The sequence below is a fragment of the Erpetoichthys calabaricus genome, chromosome 12 (assembly GCF_900747795.2).
Source record: "Erpetoichthys calabaricus chromosome 12, fErpCal1.3, whole genome shotgun sequence".
Classification (NCBI taxonomy): domain Eukaryota; kingdom Metazoa; phylum Chordata; class Cladistia; order Polypteriformes; family Polypteridae; genus Erpetoichthys; species Erpetoichthys calabaricus.
Genome location: NC_041405.2, coordinates 91,460,694 through 91,484,601, shown reverse-complemented (window position 1 = coordinate 91,484,601; position 23,908 = coordinate 91,460,694). Strand labels below are relative to the sequence as shown.

The 23,908-nt window shown below is 37.9% G+C and overlaps 1 protein-coding gene across 1 annotated transcript in view; it reads right to left on the bottom strand.

The window, feature by feature from the left end:
* Window positions 1-23,908, bottom strand: part of ocrl (OCRL inositol polyphosphate-5-phosphatase) — a 165,298-nt gene that overhangs the window by 39,055 nt on the left and 102,335 nt on the right. The window contains exons 13-15 of the mRNA XM_051934970.1: window positions 19,554-19,663; window positions 11,899-12,034; window positions 4,293-4,403 (exon numbers count right to left, since the gene is read on the bottom strand). Of these exons, the coding sequence (XP_051790930.1) occupies window positions 4,293-4,403; window positions 11,899-12,034; window positions 19,554-19,663 (357 nt within the window). The remainder of the gene's footprint in view (window positions 1-4,292; window positions 4,404-11,898; window positions 12,035-19,553; window positions 19,664-23,908) is intronic.

Below are 23,908 nucleotides of genomic sequence, written 5' to 3'. Positions count from 1 at the left end.
CACCTGCCTGTGCTGCAAAAAACCAAAGTAATGTAACAAATTGTACCTCAGATGTTGTAAGTTGGTGGAATAAAGGAATAAGTCAAATAGATAAATATGTATTATACACATAGGAACTATTCATTTATTTTCAGTTAAGTCATCTGCAGCAAACTTTTATAAATGAGGGTTTCTGATTTTTAGATAGTGCAAACTGTTTCTTCTTCATTGACGTTTTGTCTTGGAGAGCTTTTTTCATTTCATTGAAAAAGAAAGCAGCGGCTGCCAAAATATGTAGCTTTCTTATTTATTTTTCAACATTGTGTAAAATAAATGTATAAAGTAACATAAAAGGTTTAAATACTGGTTATCCTTTCACACTAAAATATTACTAAAGAGGTACAAAAAAAGTAAAATGGATATGTTCTTTTTCTTTAAGGAGATTAAATATTAATGAAGAAAGAAAAAAAAATTAAACAGCCAAATGGGGCTATGCATACGAACTTAAAAAGTTTAAATAAAACAGAAATATATATTTTATTTTTACTTGCTTAACTTGTGGAGGGTGTATCCTGTAGCAAAGCCCTAACTTTTTTCGTGAAAGCCCGTTTCAGTAAATAAGTGTTAAAAACAGGTGTAAAGATATTGACAATATGCTACGCAAACCCAGGAAGACATGGAATCGTTTAAATCAAGTATCATTACATCTTCCTTTCTTAAAGAGAAGTAAGGCAGTATTTATAAGCTTACATATTTATATATAGACATACATATATATATATATATACATATATATCTGAAGCCGTGCAAGCACACTCTTGAGAATGCAATCTATAGTTGTACAGAAGAAAAGCAATCTTGCCTCAAATGAATGGCAACCTTTTGTAGGTCTATGAACTTAATTTAAACTTTAGGTTTACACGGTGCTTTCTTTCCGAAGTACCTGCACTCATGAATATGTCTGTATGTGTCAGTCGGTCAAATCCACGCACTTCGCACCGGCGAAGTACCGCTTTTAAATTTTTATTAAGAAGAAAATAAAACGTTTTTAAATTGAGGGAAAATATACTAATAACAGTTTGTTAAGGATCTGTTTTTTTGTGAAGCTGCCTTTACTCGAGTGATCACTTCGACCTGACTTGGTGGCCAAGTATAAGCGTTACCTCATAGGTAACCACCCATACAATCAGATTGTGAATCAGACTACGAATGCCGTGAATGTAATTACACACTCACTGCACTTGCTTACGGTAATCGAAACTCGGACGTCAGCGCTAGAGGGGCTTAGCAGCGGTGAAGTATTGCTTTTAAATTTTAATTAAGAACAAAAGAAAACCTCAGAGCTTCGATTCCCGAAAGGGAAAGCATATGGTTGGACAGCAAGTGACGTAACATCAGCCACGGTGCCTTCAGTTGTGAGAAGCAGATCATAGAATGATTGAAAATAGTTTTGCATTTACCTTTTTAGTAAAAGGCGAGCTTTTAAGCCTGAGAAATCACCCCGTAAATGCACACGTTTAATTGCACATGTGTTAATATGTATGGTTACACAGTATTAAAAGACAGTGAAGAACGTGATTTACCTTTGTTCCCGCGTTTGATAAAAGGCGAACTTTTAAGCCTGAGAAATCACCCTGTAAATGCACACGTTTAATTGCACGTGTTAATATGTATGCTTACACAGTATTAAAAGACAGTCAAAAATTAACGTCATTTACCATCAGCCACGGTGCCTTCAGTTGTGAGAAGCAGATCATAGAATGATTGAAAATAGTTTTGCATTTACCTTTTTAGTAAAAGGCGAGCTTTTAAGCCTGAGAAATCACCCCGTAAATGCACACGTTTAATTGCACGTGTAAATATGTATGGTTACACAGTATTAAAAGACAGTGAACAACGTCAGTTACCTTTGTTCCCGTGTTTGATAAAAGGCGAGCTTTTAAGCCTGAGAAATCACCCCGTAAATGCACACGTTTAATTGCACATGTGTTAATATGTATGCTTACACAGTATTAAAAGACAGTCAAAAATTAATGTCATTTACCTTCGTTCCCGCGTTTGACTCGTGCTGTAAATCTCTTCCTTGTTTTTAGTTCACGTGATTACGTAGGAGGCGTGATGACGCGATACGTGACTCCGCCTCCTCCATTAGAGTATATGGACAAAAAATATGTTCCAGTTATGACCATTACGCATAGAATTTCGAAATGAAACCTGCCTAACTTTTGTAAGTAAGCTGTAAGGAATGAGCCTGCCAAATTTCAGCCTTCCACCTACACGGGAAGTTCGAGAATTAGTGATGAGTCAGTCAGTCAGTGAGGGCTTTGCCTTTTATTAATATGTATAGATAAAACCAAAGAAAAAGAAAGCAGGTTACGGTAGGCTGTTGATACGACAGGTTGCGTGGTGCAATGGTAAGAACTGCTGATTCCCAATCAAGAGGTCACAGGATCGATACCAGCTACTTCCTAAATTTACTGTTTTGAGTAGTGAGCTGCTCTTATTGTTAGTATTATACAATAAAAACATACATTTGATTTGTGTCTGATACAGCCAGTGTAAATTTGTAGTACTTGTCAAAATTAGCGTTTTTTTTTTTTTTTAGTTTTATTCTCTCAGTCACATTCACGCTCCCACAACCAAAACCCCCTCCCCCCACCAACCTGACTCTGTTTTCAGATAAAGACTTGGTACAACAAACAAACTTGTTTTGTTATACCACCTCTTTATTTGAAAACAGTGTCAGACCTTGTGCGTGAATGAGACTGGGACAACCGTGGACGTGGGTGTGAGTGATGTGCTTGACTGAGAATGATTGTGGATGTGAACTTTTTTTTTTTAATTCAGTTTTATTCTTGAGTGTTCCTGCTCACGCTGAATTAGTGTGCACCTTATGGTCCATGATGTCAAAGCCGCACTGACCAAAAAGGAGACATAGGTATATATATGACATTTGGAATAATTCATTTTATGACCAGTATACTACATTTCCGAAAATATTGTTGCACTAATGCAACATTATATTCATTCGCATACCTTCATGAGTCAGAGACCGAGTTTTTTTTCCCCCGATCTTGCCCAGTCTCCACATTTTGGTGCATGGTGGTGTTTATTTTATTCTCCAGGACATGCAGAGGAAAGAATAGTACAGAGTGCTCAGTTCCGCGCTATACACAATCATCAAATTCAAATGTTAACAGTTCCCACACACCCAAGGACTGTCCTTCCTACATTTACGACGTGTACCTGTTGCAATGTACACACCTCTCCCTATGTTGTGGTTCCAATTACACTGAAGGAGCACCTGACACTGAACTTACTTTCCTGGGAGAAGTGGAGGTCTTGGAACAGAAGCTTGTCGATGTTGCATCCTCTTTTCTTTTTCCATCACCTTTCTTGTAAGAAGCGACAACAAAGTTCCTCTGCAAGGTGAGCCATGAACACTCTTCTTTTCTCAGTGGATCCCATGCATGACTTGTACAGTATATGTGCGTTCATTGTCGCCAGGTCAAGCAAAAGTTAGCCTTTTTTTTTTTTAGTTTTATTCTCTCAGTCCCCCCCAAAAAAACCAGATCTGACAACATGAAGGTATATGAATGAAAATAATATTAGTACAACGATGTTTTCTGATGGGCGGCATGGTGGCGCAGTGGGTAGCGCTGCTGCCTCGCAGTTGGGAGATCTGGGGACCTGGGTTCGCTTCCCAGGTCCTCCCTGTGTGGAGTTTGCATGTTCTCCCCGTGTCTGCGTGGGTTTCCTCCGGGCGCTCCGGTTTCCTCCCACAGTCCGAAGATATGCAGGTTAGGTGGATTGGCGATTCTAAATTGGCCCTAGTGTATGCTTGGTGTGTGGGTGTGTTTGTGTGTGTCCTGCGGTGGGTTGGCACCCTGCCCAGGATTGGTTCCCTGCCTTGTGCCCTGTGTTGGCTGGGATTGGCTCCAGCAGACCCCCGTGACCCTGTGTTCGGATTCAGCGGGTTGGAAAATGGATGGATGGATGTTTTCTGATATTTTGATAAGGTGGACCAGGATTTCAATTGTTTCTTTTGGCTTTGGTAATTCTAGTGTTAACACGTAGACAATATCAACATGGAACCTTTCTAAGAGTTGTAGTATGTTACAGGCTACCAGGGAAGCATACTAGTATAGACAAAATAAAATAAATATGAGGAAACTATGATCAGTAATTTCCTTTTGTGGCTGATTTCCTTCCACATTCCTTCTATATTTATTGTACTATTCTGTGAAGTTTCCAGGTTCACTTTACATAATTATACATGAAAGTGGCTCTCTTTTATTAGTAGATCAACTTACCTCTCGTTGGGAAAGCTGTAGTGAAGGAAGGAAATCATTTTCCATCCTGTCCATCATTCGAACAATTTCTTCAAATGCTTTTTTGTAGCGTTGTTCATCCACTACTTTCACCTGCCATGTAACATATGTTCATCTTAAGACTGAGCTAATAATCAACACAAAGAACATACAGTATACTTTTCATAGCACTGCAAAATAAAAACGATAAAACTATATAAAAAAAAAACATAAGAAAAACTATACTGTTAACAAAATGTTTATGTATTTTGCGATAAACTTACATGTCAATCAAAAGCAATAATCATATTTTTACATACTTAAGGGTGTTCTCTGTCAAATAAATCATGTTTCAATGTTGTCTGCTGTATTTCATTAGCAAAATATGTGATATGCATGTGCATATGCCAAGGCGAGAAGTGCATCACAACTAGGTGAATCTGTTATTATCAAACATCCCACCTACACTTAGCCATATACAGTGAAAGGTTCATTATCATTGCATAGATGAGGTTCAGAGCATTCCAATGATGTATAAGTGTATATGACTGGTCATTCATATTACATGTCACAGCAGTGCATAAAAGGCAGGAAATATATTACATGTGTAACAGCTTATCTTTATGCACAGTGATGAATACATTTCTGTCAGCAGGCATGGGGAATGTTTGGCTGACATGCAAGTAGACTTGAAGTCTGTAATAGGAAAATGTCTTCTTCAAAAAAGGAATCATAGAGTTGATGAAGTCCTAGAAATGTTATAGAAAGGTAGTCATACGAAATATGAAGGCCCCAAGTCAGTTTCTGATCAGTTTGGACTATCGAGAACACCATTTGTGTTGAAGGACTTGATGCAATGCTTGATTAGCAAGTACTGCTTATAGTGTAACTTTTAAAAATGGCAGCATGCAGTTTTACACTTCAAGCATCATGTTTTCAATTAACAAACCTAAAAGCCACCTGCTGCACAACATCCGTATGTTACTTTTCAGAGCAGTGCTCTTCCAGTTTAATTTGGACTTCTGGAAACGTACCCCCCTACAGTCAAATGCCACTGAATTATATCGAACAAACTTTCACAGGGAACTGCTTTTCAATCAAATGTAGTTGCAATGTGTAGTGCTGCCTCCACCCACAATGAACTGTGTGCATCCCTAAATGTCACTGTTCCATGCTACTGTTTTAAGTGTGCAAGTTTTCAAGTTGCATCTCAAAAGTGTGCTGTTTAGGTTGATTAGACACTCTTTCTTGGTCCTTGTGTGAACAGTTTAGGGGTGTGTGTGTGTGACTAGCTCTAGGTCTGTTTCCTGCCCTGCGCTTAGGGCTACATTGCCTCCACCCCATGACCTGGAACTGGTATAAAAATATACATTTGTACTTAGTTTATTGCAGATGTGAAATGTAAGAAAAAAGCAACAACTACAAAAATAAATAAATAAATAAATGAAAACACACTAAACCTTTGTGGGGAAACTGCAACATAAGGAAGGAACACATATGTAAATTACAATACAAAAACACCAATCTATTGTATAAAATTTTAAGGTTACTTTGTGTCTAGTGGTAAAAAGAAACTGTTTCCAGGACTGGCATGAAGAAGAATTTTGAAAGTAAAGGTTTGGATGAGTACATAATTATACATACCTAGTTACAAAATATTTACTTGTTGCTTCAGTGTGATATATATATGTATACATTGTGATATGTGGCCGGCTTTTCATTCCGGCCAATACCCCCAGGGCGCCAGATGGCGCGTTCCCTGCAGCATAGACGTGCCCCGAGTTCCAGCAGGGACTCATGGACTATGTAGTTTTTATGCACAGCTCTGCTGGATGCCTTGGGGACCACCAGAAGTCGCTGTAGGGAAGCCCGTAGACTCTTATATGCCCTATAACCCAGAAGTACGTCATAATCCCAGGACAAGACGGTGTGCTTCCGGGTTGAAGAAAAGGACTGGTTACCCTGACCCGGGAGGAATAAGGACTTGTGGGTTGTGGAACAGGAACCACTTCTGGGTCAGGGAGTATAAAGGACCATGGGAAATCCCAGACGTCGAGCTGAGCTGGGTGGAAGGGTGGCAACGCGTCTGGGAGTGTGGAGGATTGATTATAGTGTATTGGTTTATTGATTTATTTATATGAGTGTTGTGGAGTATAGGGTGCTTTGTGCACATAATTGTCTAAATAAAAGTAATATTTGGACTTTTATTTGGTGTAAGACGTCTGATCAGAGGGTTCAAGGGGTCATGGAGGCCTCAATCTTTCACTATAATATATATATATATATATATATATATATATATATATATATATATAGTGTGTATGTGTCTGGTTTTAATTTTTATTTTTTTCAAAACAATATACTGCAATGATTATTTTAAGTGACTGTTTAGGTCCAACAGGCTAAATGTTTCCAAACTGGGACACAAAATATTTCCAAAAAGGGGGACAGGACACTCTTTGTCATATAGTGTTTGCAATGCTATCGGATATGAAATCTAAACTTGCTACGGTGATAACTGACAGACTGGGACACCAAAAGAAAACTGATTCCACAGTTGTATGTCATAAAATGTCTTGGTCATGTACTGTACAACTCAGTTTTTTTGAAGAGAAATGCCTAAAAAGCCTAATTTATTCTGGTTTATTTAGTTGATAATGGTGTAAAGCAAAGCTTTTTATTCCTATAAAGGCTATCATTTAAGTATCTGGAATGTTATACTCACTATTCTTCAGCCATTGGCAGCTAATTACTTATAACCATTCATCTTTGGGCATTTAATTTAGGTACAATAATGCCAAAAAAAACTCTTAACACTAGAATTGCCAGAGCCTATGAAAAAACTCATAGATCTGGCCCACATTAAATCCAGCCTCTTTTGTTCTGTAAATGTGCTGATAAAGACAAGCAGCCTGCTATTCCATCTCCCCACCGCCGCAGAATGCACACAAAGTTCTCCCAGCTCATGCCTCGATTATCTGGGACTGAAGTGCTGGAGGTTTAGAGTGGAAATAATAGATCGTTATTTGGAACAAATGCATTTATGTGCTCCGTTTCTATAATAATCTGTGAAAAACACATTGTTAAAACAAACGTTTTTCATATTTTAGTAGTAAATGACAAAATATTGACATAAACTATATAATGTGTGAAGCCTGAAGTCCAAAGATTTAATAAACACTCACAAAAGGTTCAAGGACGATACAACAGCTTCCGTGGCATAGCGGTAAGATCTGCTGACTTGTAATCAAGAGTTCCCGGTTCGATCCTGACTGACTCCTAGATTTGCCATTTTCAGTAGTGAGCTGCTCTTATTGTTAATATTATACAGTACACACATACATTTGGTTTGCTTCTGTAACAGACACTGTAAATTTATAGGACTTGTAAAAGTTACCTCCCCCCCCCCCCCACACTTTTATACTCTCAGTCACGATCACGATACATACTACCGCCCCCCCCCCCCCAGGGATCTGATGCTGTTAGTTTTTATTTGAAACTGGGAATAACTGTAGATGTGAGTGGTGTTTTGAGGCAATGGAACTGGACATTCTCTTATCAGGAGGGATAAAAGCTGACACACAAACGCTGGTGAATCTGCCTTCTTTGTATCTCACCATCACTTGATTTTTTTTTTATTTAGTTTTACTGCGAGTTCTTGCTCACACTGAATTAGTATGCACCATATGGTCTATGAAAAACAGACATAGGTATACAGTGCATCCGGAAAGTATTCACAGTGCATCACTTTTTCTACATTTTGTTATGTTACAGCCTTATTCCAAAATGGATTAAATTCATTTTTTTCCTCAGAATTCTACACACAATACCCCATAATGACAACGTGAAAAAAGTTTATTTGAGGTTTTTGCAAATTTATTAAAAATAAAAAAATTGAGAAAACACAGGTACATAAGTATTCACAGCCTTCGAAATTGAGCTGAAGTGCATCCTGTTTCCCCTGATCATCCTTGAGATGTTACTGCAGCTTAATTGGAGTCCACCTGTGGTAAATTCAGTTGACTGGACATGATTTGGAAAGGCACACACCTGTCTATATAAGATCCCACAGTTGACAGTTCATGTCAGAGCACAAACCAAGCATGAAGTCAAAGGAATTGTCTGTAGACCTCCGAGACAGGATTGTCTCGAGGCACATATCTGGGGAAGGTTACAGAAACATTTCTGCTGCTTTGAAGGTCCCAATGAGCACAGTGGCCTCCATCATCCGTAAGTGGTAGAAGTTCGAAACCACCAGGACTCTTCCTAGAGCTGGCCGGCCATCTAACTTGGGCGATTGGGGGAGAAGGGCCTTAGTCAGGGAGGTGACCAAGAACCAGATGGTCACTCTGTCAGAGCTCCAGAGGTCCTCTGTGGAGAGAGGAGAACCTTCCAGAAGGACAACCATCTCTGCGGCAATCCACCAATCAGGCCTCTATGGTAGAGTGGCCAGACGGAAGCCACTCCTTAGTAAAAGGCACATGGCAGCCCGCCTGGAGTTTGCCAAAAGGCACCTGAAGGACTCTCAGACCATGAGAAAGAAAATTCTCTGGTCTGATGAGACAAAGATTGAACTCTTTGGTGTGAATGCCAGGCGTCACGTTTGGAGGAAACCTTGCACCATCCCTACAGTGAAGCATGGTGGTGGCAGCATCATGCTGTGGGGATGTTTTTCAGTGGCAGGAACTGGGAGACTAGTCAGGATAAAGGGAAAGATGACTGCAGCAATGTACAGAGACATCCTGGATGAAAACCTGCTCCAGAGCGCTCTTGACCTCAGACTGGGGCGACGGTTCATCTTTCAGCAGGACAAAGACCCTAAGCACACAGCCAAAATATCAAAGGAGTGGCTTCAGGACAACTCTGTGAATGTCCTTGAGTAGCTCAGCCAGAGCCCAGACTTGAAACCGATTGAACATCTCTGGAGAGATCTTAAAATGGCTGTGCACCGACGCTTCCCATCCAACCTGATGGAGCTTGAGAGGCGCTGCAAAGAGAAATGGGCGAAACTGGCCAAGGATAGGTGTGCCAAGCTTGTGGCATCATATTCAACAAGACTTGAGGCTGTAATTGCTGCCAAAGGTGCATCGGCAAAGTATTGAGCAAAGGCTGTGAATACATATGTACATGTGATTTCTCAGTTTTTTTATTTTTAATAAATTTGCAAAAACCTTAAGTAAACTTTTTTCACGTTGTCATTATGGGGTGTTGTGTGCAGAATTCTGAGGAAAAAAATGAATTTAATCCATTTTGGAATAAGGCTGTAACATAACAAAATGTGGAAAAAGTGATGCGCTGTGAATACTTTCTGGATGCACTGTATATGATATTTGGAATTATTCATTTTATGACCTGTATAGGACATTTCAGAAAACATTGTGGCACGGATGCAAGATTATTTATATTCATTCGCAATAACATCTTGTAGTTGTAATCAGTGACCATGTGTTTTTTTTTTCCCGATCTTGCCAGTCCCCAGATGTTGCTGCATGGTGCTGTTTCTTTTGTACTCCAGGACATGCAGAGGAAAGAATAGTACAGAGAGGTCAGTTCAGCGCTATATGCAATCATCAAATTCAAATGTTAACAGTTCACACACACGCAAGGATTGTCCTTTCTACATTACACTTCTCTCTATGCTTTGGTTCCTATTACATTGAAAGGGCACCTGACACTGACTCAGTTTACTTTCCTGGGGAAAGCGGCTGTCTTGGAACAGAAGCTTGTCGATGTTGCATCCTCCTTTTCTTTTTCCATCGCCTTTTCTAGTAAGATGCGACGACAAAGTTCCTCTGCAAGGTGAGCCATGAACACTCTTCTTTTCTCAGTGGCCCCCGTGCATGCCCTGCACAGTACATGTGCGTTGATTGCCGCCAGGTCAACTTGTTATAGCACACAGCAACTGGCCACCTGCGAGTTCAACACTGAATAATCTTACGCCTCCTTGTGCATGATGTCAATGCAGCATGGAGAAAAAAAGAAAGACAAATATATGGGACATTGGGTATAAACTTATGGTACTTGTAAAAGTTAGCTTTTTTCAGTTTTATTCTCTCAATCACGATCATGCTGTACCCCCCACCCCCCCCTTCTTGACTAAGTAACAGCGGCAGCATAAATTCACACCCAATCTGACGCTGTTCGTTTTCAAATAATATTGCATTAGTGCGATGATGTTTTCCGATTGGTACTATTCAGGTCATAAAATGATTTCTTCAGAATGTCATATATTGTCTCTTTCTTTCAGGTGTATAATAGAAACCACAGCACAGAGAGAAGTATGCACTTTGCAACAGGTGCACGTCATAAATGTAGAAAGGACAGTCATTGCGTGTGTGTTAACTATTAACATTTGAATTTGATGATTGCATATAGCGCTGAACCAACCTCTCTGTACTATTCTTTCCTCTGCATGTCCTGGAGTACAAAAGAAACAGCACCATGCAGCAACATCTAGGGACTGGCAAGATCAGGGGGGAAAAAAAAAAAACACATGGTCACTGATTACAACCAAAAGATGTTATGCAAATGAATATGAGTAATATGAATAATGTTGCATCCATGACACAATGTTTTCCGAAATGTACTATACAGGTCATAAAATGAATAATTTCAAATATCATATATACCTATGTCTCTGTTTTTAATAGACCATAAAGTGCATACTAATTCAGCGTGAGCATGAACACTCAATAAAACTGAATAAAAAAAATCAAGTGACGGTGAGATTCAAAGAAGGCAGATTCACCAGCATTTGTGTGTCAGCTTTTATCCATCCAGATCAGAGAATGTCCAGTTCCACTGCCTCAAAACACCACTCACATCTACAGTTATTCCCAGTTTCAAATAAAAACTAACAGCGTCAGATCCCTGGGGGGGCGGTAGTATGTATTGTGATCGTGACAGAGAATAAAAGTGAAAAAAAAAAAAAAGGTAACTTTTACAAGTACTATAAATGTACACTGTCTGTTACAGATGCAAACCAAATATATGTGTGTACTGTATAATATTAACAATAAAAGCAGCTCACTACTGAAAACGGCAAAACTAGGAGTCAGTCGGGATCGAACCGGGAACTCTTGATTACAAGTCAGCAGATCTTACTGCTACGCCTGTTTATTTGATCTTTGGACTTCAGGCTTCACACATTATATAGTTTATGCCAACATTTTGTCATTTACTACTAAAATATGAAAAACGTTTCTCTTTTAACAATGTGTTTTTCACAGATTATTGTAGAAACGGAACACACATGAAAGGCATTTGTTCCAAATAACAATCTATTATTTCCACTCTAAAACTCCAGCACTTCACTCCCAGATAATCAAGGCATGAGCTGGAAGAACTTTGTGCACGTTCTGCGGCAGTGGGGGGGATGGAATAGCAGGCTGCTTGCTGCTTGTCTTTACTGGCACATTTACAGGATGCTGACAGAGAGGTGCGATGAGATTTAAGGTGGGCTGGATCTATGAGTTTTTTCGTAGGATCTGGTAATTCTAGTGTTAAGGCATAAGGGGTTAAAACAAGCAACAAATTACTGAGGTAACATGAAAACATATGTTCTTCATAATCTCATCATGAAACATTGTGAAAATTGCTAGAACCTTACACCTATATCAAACAGAGCGCTGACTGGCTTATGGTCACTGGTCTGAAGTTTCATGTGGCTCCTGTAAGATAGCTGCTTCACATCACTCCCCCTCCATAAGATTCGATCACACCAGGCTGGAACTCGACACTTGCCACTAAGGTATAAATAATAAATAAATAAATTAGCAATATATAACTGAAGTACATGTCATTAAAATATATTTGCAGTCTTCTTCTAATGTCACATTTTATTCTGTTCAAAGCCATCCTGCACTTAAAATATTAAGACTCTCAGGAGCATGCATAACTCTCATAAAAGTCTTTTTCTAAAGGCTGATGTTTCAACAAAAAAATTGAATACTAAAATATTATAACAGCCCAAAACACTATGGCATACAACAGGGGTGCCCACACTTTTTCAGCTTGCAAGTTACTTTTAAAATGACCAGGTCAAAATTATCTACCTACATTAAAAATGAGATATATACATACTGAGTATACTTTATTCATAAAATATATGTTGTCATACCTTACATAACCTTTATGGCACAATAACAATTCAATACATTTATGGTCACTACAGTATTTGGATTTAATAATCTTCATGTGGGAAAAGGCTGACTCGCATAAATAAGTAGAGCCGAATAATGCAGTCAAGGAGGTAGCACATTTCCTCATGTTTGGGTACTTTTCCTCTGTGAGTAAGTTCCAAAACTGTCCAAGAAGCCCAGACTTCAGCTGAATGTCATCCTGTAGTGTCAAAATCTCATCATCCACTATAGAGGAGTTTTAGGTGAAACAGTGTTGCAATTTTTGATGCGGGTGAATCACCCTCAACATCTTCCCTAAATGGATAGCACTTAAATGTAAAGATTGGCTCAAGTAAAACTGAGTCTTGAAACCATCTGTCAAAGTCTGACAGGCAATTTTCAATCCACTCTGTGTATCGTATGCTGTCAAGTTGTGCACACGCCTTCCATTGCGTCTCCAGCTCTGACGCGAGGTTTTGGATGTTCCCCAAATCAAGACGCTGCAGCTTTGAGGACAGATAATACTTTCCAACGAAAAATGCAACAACTGAGCTAATCATATTGACCATGGAGTTCTCTTTTCCTTGCAGCTGTAAATTAAGCTCATTCAACATGTTGGTCAGATCGGGAAAAAAATGCCAAGTCTAGCGACCATTGATCATTATTAAGTTGCTTGTATTCAGCATTTTTAATGACAAGGAGAAACTCCTTTTTCTCTGGCCAGGGATCCTGAAATCTCAGCAGGAATTTCACCCTAGCCATCTGTCTCAATGAAGGCCTCTTTTATCATCTCTCCATCTTGGAAGGACTTCTTATGCTTAATGATCGAGTGACTCACCCAAAATGATGCTTTGGTGTGTCTGCCTTTGCTTTTGAAGTAAGCCAAGTGACAAATGACGGCTGTCCGATTAACTGTGATTTTAGTTCCTTCTCCTTTCTCTTTCTCAGATCGCTTTTCGGAAGGAAGTCAGTTTCGTAGTTTTTATGAACAGTTCGAAAGTGCCTTTCAACGTTTTCCTTCTTTGGAATAGCAAAGATAGATTGAGAGATCAGACAAACACACTTCGATTGTGACATTGTGAGAAAAAAATCCTCTTCCAAATGCACATCCAGCCCATACCCTCCCCAAACAATTTTTTTTTTTTTAAATCCCTTCTTTAGTCAATATAAATTGGAAGACTAACCAGATCACAACCGGAGTTTTGCAGTAGCTCATGCGTTTGATCGTGCATGCGGGATGACCAGTGTGTTAGAAGAAAAGACATCTCAGACTGGCCGCCCTGTATCTCAATCAAGTGGCAAATGCCATAGGGAGGATATATGATAGACTAAAGTTTAAAAGATTTTTTTTTTTTTAATGCAACATGATCTACCTGCACTACCTTTCCGATCTACCGGTAGATCGCGATCGACGCATTGGGCACCCCTGGCATACAATATCCACAACAGTGGAAACAAACACCACTGTTTGTGGTACTAGAGATCTTCTATGGATGACAGATAAAAAAAAAAAAAAAAAGAGAGAGAGACAGAAATACTGCCAAGGTTTCCTTCCTTTCAGTAATCTAATTAATTATGACGCTTTTGATAAGCAAAAATCTCATATACAGTGGTGTGAAAAACTATTTGCCCCCTTCCTGATTTCTTATTCTTTTGCATGTTTGTCACACAAAATGTTTCTGATCATCAAGCACATTTAACCATTAGTCAAATATAACACAAGTAAACACAAAATGCAGTTTTTAAATGATGGTTTTTATTATTTAGGGAGAAAAAAAATCCAAACCTACATGGCCCTGTGTGAAAAAGTAATTGCCCCCTTGTTAAAAAATAACCTAACTGTGGTGTATCACACCTGAGTTCAATTTCCGTAGCCACCCCCAGGCCTGATTACTGCCACACCTGTTTCAATCAAGAAATCACTTAAATAGGAGCTGCCTGACACAGAGAAGTAGACCAAAAGCACCTCAAAGGATAGACATCATGCCAAGATCCAAAGAAATTCAGGAACAAATGAGAACAGAAGTAATTGAGGTCTATCAGTCTGGTAAAGGTTATAAAGCCATTTCTAAAGCTTTGGGACTCCAGCGAACCACAGTGAGAGCCATTATCCACAAATGGCAAAAACATGGAACAGTGGTGAACCTTCCCAGGAGTGGCCGGCCGACCAAAAATTACCCCAAGAGCGCAGAGACGACTCATCCGAGAGGTCACAAAAGACCCCAGGACAACGTCTAAAGAACTGCAGGCCTCACTTGCCTCAATTAAGGTCAGTGTTCACGACTCCACCATAAGAAAGAGACTGGGCAAAAACGGCCTGCATGGCAGATTTCCAAGACGCAAACCACTGTTAAGCAAAAAGAACATTAGGACTCGTCTCAATTTTGCTAAGAAACATCTCAATGATTGCCAAGACTTTTGGGAAAATACCTTGTGGACTGATGAGACAAAAGTTGAACTTTTTGGAAGGCAAATGTCCCGTTACATCTGGCGTAAAAGGAACACAGCATTTCAGAAAAAGAACATCATACCAACAGTAAAATATGGTGGTGGTAGTGTGATGGTCTGGGGTTGTTTTGCTGCTTCAGGACCTGGAAGGCTTGCTGTGATAGATGGAACCATGAATTCTACTGTCTACCAAAAAATCCTGAAGGAGAATGTCCGGCCATCTGTTCGTCAACTCAAGCTGAAGCGATCTTGGGTGCTGCAACAGGACAATGACCCAAAACACACCAGCAAATCCACCTCTGAATGGCTGAAGAAAAACAAAATGAAGACTTTGGAGTGGCCTAGTCAAAGTCCTGACCTAAATCCAATTGAGATGCTATGGCATGACCTTAAAAAGGCGGTTCATGCTAGAAAACCCTCAAATAAAGCTGAATTACAACAATTTTGCAAAGATGAGTGAGCCAAAATTCCTCCAGAGCGCTGTAATAGACTCATTGCAAGTTATCGCAAACGCTTGATTGCAGTTATTGCTGCTAAGGGTGGCCCAACCAGTTATTAGGTTCAGGGGGCAATTACTTTTTCACACAGGGCCATGTAGGTTTGGATTTTTTTTCTCCCTAAATAATAAAAACCACCATTTACAAACTGCATTTTGTGTTTACTTGTGTTATATTTGACTAATGGTTAAATGTGTTTGATGATCAGAAACATTTTGTGTGACAAACATTCAAAAGAATAAGAAATCAGGAAGGGGGCAAAAAGTTTTTCACACCACTGTATATTTCTCTTCTGGTTCGTCCTGCTTCCACTTAAAAACTGGTCCCGCCCACACGCAGCCGACACGGCATTTCTCGATTCCTATTTGTCCTCTTCCAAACCCTTCCCCACGCTACCTGCAGCTCCTCTTCAAAACCGGTCCCGCCAACATGCAGCCGACACGGCATTTCTCGATTCCTACTCATCCTCTTCCATGTCATGCACTATAATGGCCTGCTGAGCGTAATACATCCAACAAGTACTCGAGGTGCTGCCACAACGGCAAAGTAGCTTTACCACCTTTGCGGGAGCCACCTGTGTCTTTACAACAGCTTCTTACACAGCGAACATCAGAAGCTAAAAATTATTGTGAACACATTCGAGAATACAACTCTTCTCTAGCGTTTGCTTCCATGGCTGTACAGATAACTCAAACTCCTGGACACGGACCATACTGTTTTAAAATACATGGGCAAATTTATCACCAAATCTCTCCACTATACGCTAACACTTCTACCTCTCCAGGATATGGATAGTTGTATGTTCTTGACACAGCACAAGCTACTGAAGTACACTTATAAAATAAAGCAAACTCTGCAAGCAGTGAAAATGTACTTCTCCAGCTATATTCCATGCTCAGAACCATCAACGCCTTCGCTAAATCATACACAAACATGCATGAAATCGCTCAGTCCAATCCAACAGCATCTGTAAGAATGGTTTTCAAGGAAAACCCTAGGCAGGATTTACGACGATACAATGCCCCGACACGTCACACCGATACTGCAGTGATTTTCGTCGGAGAAGATGGCGAAACGCCTGCCGAAAGGGACACTTGCATCTATCCCATAGGTAACTCCTGTAAACAGATTTCCACGCTCAATATGAATTGCGATCCTATGGTTTACCCACTTTTATTCCCTTACAGAAACATTGGCTGGCACAAAGATTTACAATATCTTCCCGATAAAAGAACCGCCAAGCAAATAAGGCTTACTCAATGCCAATTTTACGCGTACAGATTAGCAATGAGAAATACGTTTAGTATTTTGCACTCCAGCGGCAAACTATTCCAAAAGTACGTCGTAGATGCGTACGTTAAAACAGAGGGCGCACGTCTCAACTATCTCAGATTACATCAACAAGATCTGCACGTTGAACTATCAGACGCAATGCAAGAAAACGCTGAAAATATCAATGTACGTGTAAGCAAAATGATCATATTACCGTCCACATTTCCAGGAAGTCCAAGATGCATGCAACAAAACTATCAGGATGCCATGGCCATAGTACGTAAATTCGGAAAGCCTGATTTATTTATCACTTTCACATGTAATCCTGCTAGGCCGGAAATTCTACATGCACACTGCGTCTTTCAAGAAGTTTTTATTTCTTCTTGATTTCTGAATTCCTTTCTCACCGTTTTCCATTCCTATTCTTACACCGCCGTAGGGCGTCGGCTAGTAATTTATAATTTTAAGCGTAAATTAATTCCCAAACAAAGAAAAAACAACTTAAAAATCACTATTTTTTCTAAAAGTCCAGTCTTGCTCAATTGAAAGAGTACCAATATGTACTTCATACACAAAGAGAGTGAGACATGGTCTACTGTAATACATTGCAGCCCTTTACAAATAAGAGCTCTTTCCACCACTGTGTAAACTAATCCATCTGTTGATCTGGTAAACTTGCTAATCCAGGTCAGGATCACAGCCATCATTATCGAAAACAAGGCATGTTGCACCAGATCATTACAGGATACAGCAAGCCTGTCCACACATACATGTTTAATTTAGAGCTGACAATCAGTCTAAGTTAGATGTCATTAGAATGAGGAGGAAAACTGGAAGACCAAGAAAAGCACCACCACAGACATGAGTATGGTATAAAAACTCCATGAAGACAAGGGACAAACCAGGATTCCATCCCAGTGTTCTGAAGTTGTGAGGCAGAATCAATGTTGATCTCACACATTAAAAACATTCTAGACTAAATGCTATATGATTAAGTTAATTTGATAAAACATGATAATTACTGTATTTAACAGGAAAGCCAAGCAAAATGACACCTTTTATTGGCTAACTAACTAAAAAGATTACAATATGCAAGCTTTCGAGGCAACTCTAGCCCCTTCTTCAGGCAAGATGTAAATTTATTTATATGCCTCGAAAGCTTGCATATTGTAATCTTTTTAGTTAGTTAGCCAATAAAAGGTGTCATTTTGCTTGGCTTTTCTCTACATTCATAATGGCTAACACGGTACAACACCCTAGTACTACTGTATTTAACAGGTTAATATAATATACAAATTACTATATTGTAATAAACCAAATTTAGAATACTGTATTGCTAAATTCAAAAGATAAAATTTTCAAATAAAATAGGAAGGAAAGTTCAGAGTATGGGCTGTTGTAACAATTTTTAGTTTACAGGTAATAGAATCAAATAATGAAATTGCATTATAATGTCAATAATGATATTAAACTGATCTCATATTTAAGACAGTACAATTAACACACTGTTCAAAATTAGAAATGTCAGATTTATGTAACATTTTTTAAGGATGTTGTATATTCAATGTGAATGATTAAATAATCATAACCTAAACACAAATAATTTTATATTAGTAATAAATGTTCTTAAATGCAGTGACAATAAACACCACCAAAGAAGCAATAGAGCTGGCAACAAGTAGTCCTAAATCAATCTGCCTTAATTATGGTAACAGACAAACTAATCATGTATCGAGTACAAATCTATAGCAGATGCTCAAAAACACCAAGCTGTTCTTAATTCCTGTGTTTCTTTGCCTCTTGCATTACAAACAGTAACTTGCTTCTATACTTCTTATCCACCTAATTTCAGAGGAATGACAAATGATTTTCAGTTCTTTATCCATTATAATTTTTATGGTCATGCAAATTTTGTTTCTTGGGAAGCTAGAATTTACACTACATTTTGACATCCACATAAAAGACTAAGACCAACATTCAAAATGCCCAAAAAGTAGAAATCATTGAAGTAATTCAGAAACAGGTCCATGAGTTTTTTAAAAACTTAAAATCTTTCCATTGTAAAAGGACATCACACATACTTGCTTACTGTTTGTAGTTAAAAATGCACATAAAAGCACACAAATACATAAGTAATATGTAAAATACAAGTAATACTTTCTAAACAAGTTTGTTATCAGTAAGTTAAAAAAATGTGGTGTTGAAAGTACTAATTTAATATTATTCTGAAAGTCATTTTTTACTTAAGTTGGTGTATCATGCAAATGACCTCCAAAAAATAAGAAGCAATAAACTATATCTGCATATGTGCAACATTAAGCACCCCTCAAGATTAAGTCTGCAAGACGAGATGCAATGTAGATGACAGAGTCAACTGACATACAGTCACAAACAATTGATGCATAACACAGTACACAACATACAGTAAATACTAACTAAAACATTAAAATTAGAACTGTAAAAGATACACACTTGGAAAAGTAAACTACACATAAAAATAAAACACAAATATATGAGATTGTTAACTATAAAGAATTACATCGTGTAAGTAAGAAGAAGATTAAGAGATATATTTTCATGTATTATTTATCATCTAACCTGTTTTGATGACAAAACCAAACCTTTAATCTAGGATAGCATAACTGCAACATTTTGGATAAAGGTATTATGTGGAGCTTTTGAATTGTGTCAAAAATGCGTATGACTGATTGGCAAATTAAATAAAAAAAAAGATGCTAATATTAAACTTCAGACAACTTCAGACCACTAGCTAACAGTGCTTTATTCCCATAATTCACTAGAGTGACAGAATCTCTATTGCACATATAAGAAAGAAATAATACTACCTGTCAGATGTCTTTTAGACTACAGGTAATATTTCACAGTGAATGGCAACAAAAGATTAATAATGGATTTCAAAGCATTACCTGGAGTCCCATTTGTCAGTCTTTGGATCATACTTGTACGTTGGTATGAATTTAATGACTCCTTCTTCAAAATCAGTAAAAGCCTTCCTTGTCGATCGCTGAATGTTTAGCTAGCATTGAAACGTTTAATGAAAGAGAAAATCAGGGTTAATTCTAGGTGACAAGATTAAATGTTTTTTAACAATTGAGTGTTTTATGTTGACCCCATTCAATGTATATCAATTTTAAAGTTGCCATCATTTTACACAGCATCTGTCTGATGGAGAGTGATTATTAGAAGCCCAACAACATTAATAATGTGTTTAGTACAGTTATTTCTAAAGAACAAAACAAGCATGTTGATTTAAAAATTCTCAGAAGAAAAATTAACCAAAAGACCATACACATTTCACAACTGAACAAAACAATGTAACTCATGCCCATTGCTGCCAAGACTGGCTATAGGTTCGTGTAATTTTAAAACTGGATTAAGGAAATGAATGAGTGGACCACAAAGAGAATATATCAAAATTATTTTTAATTAATTATTTAAAGAAAAAGGAAACTGATGTGGAGTAAAAGAAGTTAAGAAAGATTACAAGGACTGCGAAAATATGAAGTATCTTAATAACTACATTATTTTAAGAGTGTTTTATATATTAGCTTTAATAAAATGTAACTGAAATTAACTTCCTTCCAAAGGCAACCACTCATAAAGAAAGCATTCAGCATAAAATTATTAATTGAAAAAAGCATACAGTACAAGTATCTGATTTTCTTAAAACTATGCTCTAAAAATATGATTTATCACCATTATCTTCAAATCTTATGAAAAAGTAGAATATCTTAGAAACGTAACTTACACTGAATTTTTATTGTAGGCCCCTACTAATAATGACAATAATATGATGTATATGTTTCTATCAGAAATGCTTTGTTTTAACATGTTTCTTTGTGGTCAAGCACTTATAGCAGGACTCAGTACAGCACCAAACAACATCTCTCTCTCTCTCTCTATATTATATATATATATATATATATATATATATATATATATATATATATATATATATATATAAATTCACTAAGCCGCCGCCAGAGCAAGCAAGACACCCATGGAAGCACGCAGGATGGAGCCACGCCCACCAACTCTAAGACCATTGGATATGACGACAACTCGCAGAGCCATGCCCACAAACTCGGACGCGACGACACAGAAAAAACGGCGTCATTTATGTTCGTCTGTACTAGAGTCCACAAGCACCTCTAAGCCACGTTGACTGCTCATAGAGGCATGTATCTTGCGGATGTGATTTGCTATATGCAGCGTGTAAAACAGTTTGCGAGGGGTATACCATGGGATCCTTAAAACAATCCTTTAAAACTGAGGTTAAAACACAATGAAGGAAGCAGTCTTTAAAAACCAATAAGCCCTGTGCCTCTGTTTCATTAGCGTCTCACCTGCTTCACAGATGTAGTCCCTGCAACAGTCGAGACGCTCTCTCAGCAGCTGACCTTCTCTGTGCCTGACTCCACTACTGTCAGTCGCCTGATTAAAAATGGCCTTTTCAAGGGTAGCTATGGACCCGCTATACCACACTGCCTTCGAGCCTGCTCTCGCTCACTCTTAACGTACCGGCTTTCTCTCTCTCTTCACTCACTCACACACTGGACAGGGGAGAATCACCCGCAGCACGACTCCACCCGGAAACCGTTTCAGCCACACTTCCACGCCCCTCGCTACGCTGTGAGCACAGTGATTATTTAAAAATAGCCTTTTGAAGGGAGCTGTAGACCCGCTATACTACAGGAACACCTGTGACATTGCCTTTACATTGTTTTCCTTTTATTTCTGATCCCGTTGAGCAGATCAGACATATTTAAAAATGGCCTTTTGAAGGGGAGCTATGGACCCGCTATACCACACTGCCTTTGAGCCTGCTCTCGCTCACTCTTAACGTACCGGCTTTCTCTCTCTCCTCACCCGCTCGCACACTGCATAGGGGAAAAACGCCCCCAGCACGACTCCACCCGGAAACTGTTTCAGCCAAACTTCCACGCCCCTCGCTACGCTGTGAGCGCGATGATTATTTATTTAAAAATGGCCTTTTGAAGGGAAGCTGTGGACCCGCTATACCACAGGAACACCTGTGACATTGCCTTCACATTGTTTTCCTTTTATTTCTGATCCCGTCAAGCAGATCAAACACCCAGGCAAACAACACTGAATAATCAATAGCTGCAACTACTTTGCCCGCCCCAACTCCTCACCTGAGTCAGTTTCGTCTCTGTTCAGCAGTGTTTCCCAAACTCGGTCCTGGTGAACCCCTATGGCTGCAGGGTTTTGTTCCAACCAGATTCCTAATCATTACTGCCGGTGAAACTCATCCGGGATAAGTCGGTTTTTCTAACGCAGCCGTGTAGCAGATTAGTCTACCTGGATGTAACTTTCACCAGCGTGGCCTTCTTCGTCACAGACGATCCCGCTTTCAGTCACGGACAATTATATGTTGCTCTCTCCAGAGGTCTATCTTTTCATTCACTCACAGTCGTATCCTCAAACCCACGCCATTTGGACAACTGTGTCGTTCAGGAAGTGTTCACCCATCAATACATAATTATGCGGCATATGCTACGCCGCGGGTTGGCTAGTATACATACACATACATTGTATGTATGTATGTATGTATTTATATATATATATATATATATATATATATATATATATATATATATATATATAAATACATACATACATACATACATATATATATACACATACATACATACATACATATATATATACACATACATACATACATATATATATACACATACATACATACATATATATATACACATACATACATACATATATATATACACATACATACATACATATATATATATATACTAGCAAAATACCCGCGCTTCGCAGCGGAGAAGTAGTGTGTTAAAGAGGTTATGTAAACATATATATATATATATATATATATATATATACATATATATATATACATAAACATATATACATATATATACATATCTACATATACATATATATACATATACACATCCACATATACACACATATATATATATACATATACATACATACATATACAAATTTACATATCTACATATATATATATATATATATATACATATAAATATAGACATACATATATACATACATACATACATACATACATACATACATTCACATATATATACTGTATATATACATATCTACTTATTGGCTCCTGTATTTAGGATATAGCGGGTTGGATAATGGATGGATGGACATTTGTATGCATAGTCCTATTTGCCCGTTTTCGTTTTTTTTCTTTCTTCAGTAATATTTCAGCAAACCCGGAGCTTGTCAGTTCAAATCCTGGTACTGACACCACTGTGTGACCCTGAGGAAGTCACTTCACCTGCCTGTGCTGCAAAAAACAAAAGTAATGTAACAAATTGTACCTCAGATGTTGCAAGTTGCTGGAATAAAGGCATAAGTAAAATAGATAAATATGTATTATACACATAGGAAGTATTAATTTATTTTCAGTTAAGTCATCTGCAGCAAACCTTTATAAATGAGGGTTTCTTATTTTTAGATAGTGCAAACTGTTTCTTCTTCATTGAGGTTTTCTTTTGGAGAGCTTTTTTCATTTCATTGAAAATTAAAGCAGCAGCTGCCAAATTATGTAGCTTTCTTATTAATTTTTTAACATTGTGTAAAACAACTTTATAAAGTAACATAAAAGGTTTAAATACTGGTTATCCTTTTACACTAAAATATTACTAAAGAGATACAAAAAAAGTAAAATGCATATGTTGTTTTTCTTTAAGGAGATTAAATATTACTGAAGAAAGAAAAAAAAAACTAAAACAGCCAAATGGGGCTATGCATACAAACTTAAAAGGTTTAAATAAAACAGAAATATACACTTTTATTTTTACTTGCTTAACTTGTGGAGGGTGTATCCTGTAGCAAAGCCCTAACTTTTTTCGTGAAAGCCCGTTTCAGTCAATAAGTCTTAAAAACAGGTGTAAAGATATTGACAATAAGCTACGCAAACCCACCAAGACATGGAATCGTTTAAATCAAGTATCATTACATCTTCCTTTCTTAAAGAGAAGTAAGGCAGTACTTATAAGCTTACATATATATATATATATATTATATATGTATCTATATATATATATATATATATATATATATATATATATATATATATATATATATATATATATATATATATATATAGATAGATAGATAGATAGATAGATAGATAGATAGATAGATAGATAGATAGAGTGGTGTGAAAAACTATTTGCCCCCTTCCTGATTTCTTATTCTTTTGCATGTTTGT